The following is a 9,961-nucleotide window of genomic DNA, read 5'->3' as shown; positions in this document are numbered from 1 at the left end:
AAGCATCTGCATGTTTTACATCCTGCCAGGATGGCATCTACCGTTTCTTGTCTCTTGCCGTTTACAAGCTCTTTCAGTAGCTGTGGTCTACTAAAAGCCTCGAATACATCAGGGCTAAAGTGGAGAGAACAAAGACGCTGGTCTTTAGGAAGTTTTATTCTCCCAGAGGCATCTTCCCATTCTTTTCTCCTCTTCTTATCTCTAGGAAAAGCTTTGAAGACATCGCTTCTCTGTTGTCCTTCGACTGAAAACCACAATTAAAAGCCACATGGGATTGTATCAGTATTTTAGAGTTGTGTTGTGGTAAAAATAGCAACAGATAGCAGCAGTAGCTCACCAAATGGAACAACTTTACATTATCGAAATGGTGTCCCCCATACTACAAAATATGTATAAAACGATGTGGATTTTTTTCAAATAATGTCAATCTTTCATAGGTGTTTTACTACATATTTCAGTAAGAGACATAATTTGTTATATTAAAACATATAAGTGTTAATATTCGAGGTTCCCTTTAAAGATATGTTATGCAGTGCTGTTTCTTACATATATTTTAACTGAAAAGTCTAATTAAAACTAATTTTGAGAATAAAAATAGGCAAAGAATTTTTTGCAGTAAACAGCAATGAGAACCAAGGTTTAGGTACTGAAAGTTATAATATATCTAAATTCTAATTTTAAACCCAATTGATTCCTCACAATAAGACCACTTTGCATCATTTCAAATACAATAGAGTGGATGCTTAGAATTTTATATGAGTGCAATTAAAAGGGCAGTCCCAATTACTGTGACAGCCAGGGTAATAATTAAAGTACAAAAACATCTGACAAAAACATTTTCATACTGCTGTGGTGACTCTCCGTAATTGTTTCAATCTCTAATTACAGGGATTGCCACTGTGTTTTGTTTTTGCAATTACAGACTTTAACTTTAAACTGTACATAAGGTGAAAGTATCATTCATTAAAAAAAAAAAGCATTTGTATTGACAGTTTCGTTGCACTAACTTGTTTCTACCACTGTTCGTCTATTTCCTGGCTTTATCTAGCAGGTCTGTGAAAACATCCAATTGTGTTGGATCCTGTCCAGCTGCTAGCTCAGGCTTGTGCTTATCCAGCCAATCAGATGAGTGGATCTGCTGTCGCAGAGTACCAATCAGAGAGTCCAGACTCTCTGGGCGAATGTTCGATTGGCCATTCATAACCGTAAAGTTCTCATCAGCCAATGAGACGGGCTCTGTCTTAATGTGGACTGTGTCAAGTTTGGTTTGAACACTTGAAGTCTTGAGTGTTTGGTTTTTGCACTCATCTGTTGTCTTAGTGTCTTCCCTTCTCGCTGTCCCACAGTTGTCATCCTGTTTATCACTTGTTGTCCGCTGCGTCTCAAACACCGAAGAGCCCTTAAGTTCTTCTAATGCGCTTTTAATCCTCTGCACACCTGGAAAACAAGGATGTGAAAGGAATAAATGCCAATCACATCTTAGAAGCTACAAGAAGACAGGAACTGAAATGGAAATGAGATTGATCGACAGACCTAGCTGAAGTTTGTGCAGTTGATCAGTGAAGATGATTCTGAACCAGCCTGGAGACACACAGCTGAAGGCCTGTCCGCAGCTCAGGAGGACCTTGTGCTTGAGGAAACACCTCCACAGAGACATCTCCTCAGAAAACGTCTTCTCCTTTAGATACTACTCAAACACCAAAAACATCATCAGAAATTGTCTGAACTTGAATGATTTGGAGTTTGGATGCATAAATCTCTTCTGAAGGTGCTCACCTTGCTCAAGTCTGCCCAGATGAAGAAACCCGCACTTCTGTGCAAGAAAGGTATGTCCAGTTTCTTCAGCTCTTCTGTCATGAATCTGTGAGCCTCTCGTAGCCTGCGTCTGTTCTCCGGGAGGAACTCACTATTGAGCCAGTCTGGAAACGGCAAGAAATCTCGCTCAGTCATGTGCTGTTGTGATCAAATCATTCTTGTTAATGAATCAGTCTGAATGAGACCGTTGACGTTCTTGAGATCTAGTCGTAATGGTCCAAGATGTTCATGTGTTTCTTTCATCAGTTGAAAAGAAATTAAGGTTTTTGAGGAAAACATTCCAGCATTTTTCTCCATATAGCGGACTTCAATGGGGATCAATTGGTTGAAGGTCCAAATCGCAGTTTCAATGCAGCTTCAAAGGGCACTACACGACCCCAGCTGACGAATAAGGGTCTTATCTAGCAGAACGATCAGTCATTTAAAAAAAAAAACAAAAAAAAAAAACTAATTTCTATACTTTTGAGCCACAAATGCACGCAACTCAAGTTTTGTTCTTCGTCTGTGTCCTCTGGTTCAAAAAGGTAGGGTAGAAACTTTTTTTTTGTAAAGGGTTTGACTTTTTTCACCAATGTGATTACGTAATGCGTGAAGTTGAGCAAGTGCAAGATGAGCATTTTTGGTTAAAAATTAAATCATTTATTTATTTATTTATTTTTTAAAGAAAATTATTGATCGTTTCACTAGATAAGACTCTTACTCCTCGGCTGGGATCGTGTAGAGCCCTTTGAAGCTGCATTGACACTGAAATTTGGACCTGCTGATCCCCATTAAAGTCCAGTAAATGGAGAAAAACCCTGGATGTTTTTCGACTGAAGAAAGAATAACATGAACATCTTGGATGACATGAGGCTGAGTAAAATACTATTAAACTTGCACTTCAAAACCTGTTTCAAATGTTTACGACCTCAGGCCTACAAAACGCTGTTGTTCTGTAAACAAATGGCCAAAAAGCAGAGATGGGCAATATGGACCAACAAAAAAAAAAAAAAAAAATCAAATTTTTTACCATATCAGTCGATACCTATAATTTTTATTTCTTTCAAGTTTAATTATCGTTAAAGGGATAGTTCACCCAAAAATGTAAATTTGATGTTTATCTGCTTAACCCCAGAGCCTTCTAGATGTAGGTGACTTTCTTCAGTAGAACACAAATGAAGATTTTTAACTCAAACCGTTGCAGTCATATAATGGCAGTCAATGGGATCCATGGCTTTGAGAGTCAAAAAACATACACAGACAAAATCAATGTTTCGTGATGATACATTGAGGTCTTAACACACGAAACAATCGATCTGTGCAAGAAACTGAACAGTATTTATATCATTTTTTACCTTTGATCCAGCTCAAAGCACGTTCACAACAGCCGGCGTGTAATGCATCAACATGATCTGTCGCATGTATACGTCACTCATTGTTTACACAGAGAGATTGTGATATCCTGATTGTTGCAACTGATTAAAAACTAAAAGATTACGTTTGCTTGCGCAAACTCATCCGGGAGTGTTGACTTTTTACTGACTCCCAACTTTTGAGCCTTATCGACTGAAGTTATGGTTGCTTGCAGTGTTGTTTTCGTCAACGATGACGATGACGAAATCATTTCGTTGACGCCACTTTTTTTCATAACGATAACGAGACGATGACGAGATAAAAATGGCTCGTTGATGACTAAAACATGACGAGACGTGTGTGAGTTTTCGTTGACGAGACGAGAATAGACGAAAATGTTAGTGGGTGGTCTGTCAGACATTTAAAATGCATGACATTTCTGCTTATTGTGCATGCCAATTAAAACTTAAGTATCTGACGCTATGGCAAGCCGTTTTAGCATTAAATACTCTTTGCTATACTAGTATGGCAAGCCGTTTTAGCATTCCATCCTTGTTTGTCTTTTATGTTCTAAAACATTCCTTCATTATTGTAATTATTGGTGAAAATAGTCGATCCTGAAGCTCACATTGTGTTGAACTATAGATCTGCTATTTTCAGAACTTATAAGTGACACTACCCAACAGCAAAATACTTACTGACCTACATTAATTTGTTAAAAGACTACTTTTTTCCCTTTTTTTGACAAACTAGACTAAAACCTTTTTGACTTTTCGTCGACTAAAATTGGGCTAAAACTATCACATATAGAAGTGACTAAAATTTGACTAAAACTAAGAAGCATTTTAGTCCAAAAGACTAAGACTAAATCTAAGATGGTTGTCAAAAACAACACTGGTTGCTTGCTCTTCGTCAGGAGCCAGCTGTTTTGAACGCGCTCAGGACAGTTGGACATTGCCATGGATCAGAGGTAAAAAATTATATAAATACTGTTTAGTTTCTTGCACAGACTGAATGTTTTCTGTGTTAAGATCTCAATGTATCATCATGAGCCACATGGTTTAATTTGGGTTTGTCTGTGTATGTTTTTTTACTCTCACAGCCGTGGATCTCATTGACTGCCATTATAAGACTGACAGACTGCAACGGTTTGAAAAAAAAAATCTTTATTTGTGTTCTACTTAAGAAACAAAGTCCCCTACATCTTGGATGCCCTGGAGGTAAGCATATAAACATCAAATTCATTTTTAGGTGAACTATCCGTTTAACGATTTATCACCCAGCCCTACCAAAAAAAAACAATTTTCAACTGAAAAAGAAAAGCTTATTGTGTAAAAGTCAATAAAAACGGTAAACCATCCTTTTGACAGTATGATTTGAGACACACCAAGACTAATCTTGCAGGGTGGAATGTATGAGAATTGTAAATCAGCCATAGCTGTGTACCTCTGTCTCTGATAAGCTGGGCCATCTGGTACTGTGTGGGTCCTGGGACTCCGTGGAGGAAGCCCAGCTGATCCAGGGCCTGAACCAAATCTCTATTCACAGAGTAGACCATGCCAACTCGCATGCCTGACATAGCAAAGTCCTATACATGTACACAACAATATTTGAATGCAATAAAACAATGCCAGGAATCAGAGAAAATGCTTTTCTGACCGCTGAAATACTGACATACCTTACTGACGCCCCACATAACATGGGTTCTCTGTGGATCTGGCAACCTGTGGAAACATTTGTGTAGTTTGTGAGGAAAATAAATTGTTGACAAAATACTTTTAAGAGATTTGACACGGATTCATTAAACACAAGATTTAATTTTCCTTGACACCTAATGAAGTATGTTTCAAATGCAGCTCAGGGCATATTAGTTCATTAAGCAGAAAACTCAGAAAATTAGACTAAAAAAAGCGCAGAAATAGGAGAGAGATTTTATGCACGTCTCTCACCCATCCAAGCTAAGAACACTGCGAAACGTGTCCGTCTCGTTGAACACAGAGAGCATATAAATCTCATCCACGATCACATGAAGCTCGTGCCTGGAGCAAATGAGAGAAAAAGAATGAATAAATTAGTGCCGCCGAGGGCGGAAATTCAAATTCAAATGACATTCGTGAACACAAATGTAATTTCTCACCAATAACGTGCAACTTAATGAAGCATGTGAAAACATTTGGAAAACAAACTGCGATCACAGACCCATAAGTTAGGCAACCAAAAAGTTTTTCATTATTTACTCATTCTCTCGCTGTTCTAAAACTTCAAAGAACAAATAGTGTGCCAAACTGTGAAGTGCAAATGTGATTTTTGACTTTAATTGGTAGTTTCTTGTCATTTTCAATTTTGTAATAACCGTGCCAATAATATTTCTGCATTGATAAAATGCCACTGGTTTATATCAGATATCAAAGATATGAATCTGAATAAAAGAATGGCTTTGTGAGAACTCACATTTTGGCAAACTGCAGAAAGCTGATCATCTCTTCAGACGAGTACACTTCTCCCAGTGGATTGTGGGGGTTTAATAGGATAAGGGCTTTGATGTTCAATCCCTATGTAAAGAAAGTACAACTTTAAGAAATTCATACAGTGTGAGTTTCAAGCATATGTATACACTGTATGTTTAATTTTAAAAAATAACCTCTTTCTTGGCTTCTTTATAAGAGTTCTCCAATTTCTCAAAAGTTAGCTGGAACGGTCTGACATCGCTTCCTGTGGGCTGTACCAACACCGTAAAATACAAACATGAGTGTAAGATGTATAGCCACATGAAACAGAAACAAAAACAAAAAAACACCATAACATGCCAGTGTTACATTATGATGTATTACAAATGGACTTTTCGCTAAACACCTGACTAGAAAGTGGCACGTGGTGTAGTTTGACACTGCTGTACAAGGCCACATCCTCTGTTATTGCACCATAGAAGGGCGACGGGATGAGAATGGCATCTGTAACACACAGTACCAAGAAACATTTCAGACATTTCACTTTTTATTTTTTTAGAAAAAGAAATTAATACTTTTAATCAGCAAGATGGCACAAAACATTTTAATTTAAAATAAGTTCAAAACTTTCTATTTATCAAACAATCCTAATAAAAAGCAGCATCACGGTTCTCGAAAATAAATAAATAAATTATACACTGCCATTCAAAGGTTGGGAGCAGTATGTTTTATGTTTCTTTCTTTTTTCTTATGCTCATCAAAGTTCCATTTACTTGATAAAAAAAGAAAAAGTTGCAATATTATAGCAAATAAAAATAACAGTTTTCCATTTGAATATACTTTAAAATATAAATTATTTCTGTGATGCAAAGCTGAATTTTCATCAGCCATTACTCAGTTTTCAGCATCATACAATCCTTCAGAAATCATTGTAATAGGCTGATTTGCTATCAATTTTGGAAACAGTTGTGCTGCTTAATAATTTTTGGAGACCTGTGATACTTTTTTTTTTTTAGGATTCTTTGATGAATAAAAAGTTCAAAAGAACAGCATTTTTTCACATCCTTGCTGTATAAAAGTATTAATTTATTTCAAAGAAAGAAAGAAAGAAAGAAAGAAAAGAAAAAACGCACTGACCACAAACTTTAAATGGTAGTGTATATTTTTACAAAATATTCCTTTTTTAAAATAAATTATGTTCTTTTTAACTTTTTATTCATCAAAGAATCCTAAAAAAAAGTATCGCAGGTTGCAAAAAAAAAAAAAAAAAAAAAAAAAAGTGGCACAACCGTTTCCAACATTGACACTAAATCAGCATATTTGATTCAGAATGATTTCTGAAGGATCATGTGACACTGAAGACTGGAGTAATGATGCTAAAAATTCAGCTTTGCATCACAGGAATAAAATAAATTTAAAAATCCATGAAAATGGAAAACCGTACTTTTAAATTATGCAATAATCAGGGTTTGTATAGATACTGTGAAATGAAATTCCAGGACTTTAAGCATTTTTTTTGTGATTTTTAAGGACTTCAGAGATCTCACTTTTGAAACAACATCTTCTTTTAAATTCTAAATTGTAAAAGAAAAATAGATAATAAAATACTAATAAAAAAGGCAAAAATAAAGGGAACTACTAAAGTATTACAAAGTATACTACACTTTAACCACAGTTCATTTTGTTTGTATTTGTGTATACTGTATTTCTTTTTCCTTGTTTAGTTTTTATGTGTGTACTGTACTGCCTTAATAGTTTAATGTTTTCTACTGTTTCAAGAAAAAAAGATTCACAAAATCGCTCCGAAATCCTGATCTCAAAACAAACTATTTGCCATACACGCTTCGAAGACCCGAACTGAATCAAATAATTTGCGAACCCACACTGAAATCCAGAACTGAATCAAATGATTCACAATCCATGCTCTGAAGCGCAGATTGCAAATCATTTGATTTACAGTGCCTTGCGAAATTCATACCCCTTAATTTTTTTCACATTTTGTTGTGTTGCTCCCTTATGTTAAACTACTTTAAATTACTTATTTTCCCACATCAATCTACACTCCCTACTCCATAATGGCAAAGCAAAAAATAGGTTTTTAACATTTGTGCAAATTTATTAAAAATAAAAAACGGAAAAGATCCTGTTGCATAAGTATTCATACCCTTTTCTGGGACACTCGAAATTTAGCTCAGGAGCATTCATATTGCTTCTAGATGTTACTACACTTCAGGTGGAGTTAAACTGTGGCAAATTCATTTGAATGAGTGTGATTTAGAAAGGCACATACCTCTCAGAAAAGGTCTAACAGCTGAAAATGCATATAAGAGCAAAAACCAAGTCCTGAGGTCAAGATAACTGCCTGTAGAGCTCAGTGACAGACTTGCGTTAAGGCAAAGATCTAGGGAAGTGTTCAGAAAAAAATCTGCTGCACATTATCCATAATGGAAGATGATTGGAACAACTAGGACTCTAGAAAATGTCTGCCAGCCCCCATCCAAGCTGACAGAGCTTGAGAGGTGAAAAGGTGAGGCAAAGAATGGCAGATAATTGCCAAATGCAGATGCAAAGCTTGTCGCATCATACCCAAAAAGACTTGAGGCTGTCAAGGTGCTTCAACTATGTACTGAGTTAAAGGTATGAATACTTATGCAATGTACTTATTTCAGTGTTTTATTTTTAATAAATTTGTAAAATCTGCAAATCTGGTTTTTGCTTTGCCATTACAATGGTGTATGGAGTGAAATTTGATGTGGGGAAAAACTAACTTAACGCAGTTTAACATAATGCTGCAACAAAATGTGAATACATGAATACTTTTGCAAGGCACTGTATTTTCTGCAATTAACTAAAATAAACGAAAAAGGTATAATGTTTTTTGAATTGTGTGAAAAGATGTGCTTATTGACAGAAATTAAACACTTATTTCATAGATGCATTGTCTCTCAACAATTCAAGCACTTTTAAAGTACCTCTTCAAAAATACTGCTATTTTCAAGAGCTTTCCAGGCCTTCAATTTCAAAAAGTCAAATTCAAGTACTTTAAGCACTTTAGGTACCTTGTACAAACTCTGAATAATATTTTACATTACAATTTTTACTGTATTTTGAATAAACAAATATTGATAATATTCCAAAAAATCTTTCAACCCCAACACAATTAGACATGACACTAGTCTTATTCTGTGATGACCAGATAATCCGATACCTTCTGGGTCACAGAGCGTAGCTGCCAAAGCCGAGAACAGAGACCCACAACCATTCATAACAACAACCTGCGAAAAGAACCGAAGAAAATTAGCATGTGGTCAGGATTTCCCTTTCAACAGAAAGAGGAAGACTTACAGAAATAACATCACACAATAAAATAAAGCAGAAAAACTCACATTCTCGGGTTTTAGAGGTTTGGGAGAGCGGCAGTAGTCTGACAGGAACTTAGCAACTTCCTCTCGAAGGCTTTAAGGAAAAGAAAGACACAAGAACATCAATACTGCGAAATGAAAACTGAGCATGGGATTTTTCACAAAAGCCCAGAGTCAAATTAATTATAGATTTGGCCAAAAAACAAGCATTTAAATGAAAATGGTGGCTTACAAACTGTGGCCTTTCCAATTGGGGTATTGTAAAATAGAAGGTTCAATGTGAAGCATATCAGGTCGCATCAGCTGTTGGAGAAACCAAGAATAATATCCAAACTCAGTCACAATTCTCTATATTTTTGTGCATGTAAAAGTCTTGTGTTAGACTATAATATTCGTCTAAAGACAATGTGAGTGGCGCTTGCCTTTGCAAAACATTATAGGGTGTTGCAGATGGTTGCTAAGACATTGGTATGCAGTTGCTAAGGTGTTCTGAATGGCATCTAGCATGTTTTTATTCAGTTGCTAGGGTGTTTCGGGTGGTTGCTCACTGGCCAAAAGAGCGCATTCCTCAAGACTCCATGATAGCATGATATATGTGACCCTGGACCACAAAACCAGTCTCTGTGTATATTTGTAGCAAAAGCCAAAAATACATAGTATGGGTCAAAATTATTGATTTTTATTTTATGCCAAAAATCATTAGGAAATTAAGTAAAGATCATGTTCCATGAAGATTTTTTGTAAAATTCCTACTATAAATATATCAAAATGTAATTTTTGATTCGTAATATGCATTGTTAAGAAATTAATTTGGACAACTTTAAAGGTGATTTTCTCAGTATTTTTTTTTTTTTTTCACCCTGAGATTCCAGATTTTCAAATAGATGTATCTCGGCCAAATATTGTCATATCCTAACAAACCATACATCAACAGAAATCTTATTTATTGAGCTTTCATATGACGTATATATCTCAGTTTTGTAAAATTTAACCTTATGCCTGGTT

At 35.7% G+C, this 9,961-nt stretch overlaps 1 protein-coding gene across 1 annotated transcript; it reads right to left on the bottom strand.

Moving 5' to 3' along the window:
- accs (1-aminocyclopropane-1-carboxylate synthase homolog (Arabidopsis)(non-functional)) lies at nt 1–9,254 on the bottom strand. Its single transcript, XM_073832032.1, has 12 exons — nt 9,189–9,254; nt 8,981–9,050; nt 8,803–8,869; nt 6,001–6,098; nt 5,789–5,866; nt 5,599–5,699; nt 5,097–5,186; nt 4,826–4,871; nt 4,594–4,735; nt 1,777–1,919; nt 1,534–1,687; nt 1–1,437 (listed from the first exon to the last, which is right to left on the bottom strand). Exons 1-12 carry the CDS (start codon nt 9,242–9,244, stop codon nt 1,028–1,030), a joined length of 1,455 nt encoding a protein of 484 aa, XP_073688133.1. The 5' UTR covers nt 9,245–9,254; the 3' UTR covers nt 1–1,027.
- Between the last annotated feature and the right edge of the window lie 707 nt (nt 9,255–9,961).

Source organism: Garra rufa, chromosome 25 (genome assembly GCF_049309525.1).
Source record: "Garra rufa chromosome 25, GarRuf1.0, whole genome shotgun sequence".
Taxonomy (NCBI): domain Eukaryota; kingdom Metazoa; phylum Chordata; class Actinopteri; order Cypriniformes; family Cyprinidae; genus Garra; species Garra rufa.
Note: the sequence above shows the minus strand (reverse complement) of the source record. Positions and strands in the feature narration are given on the sequence as shown.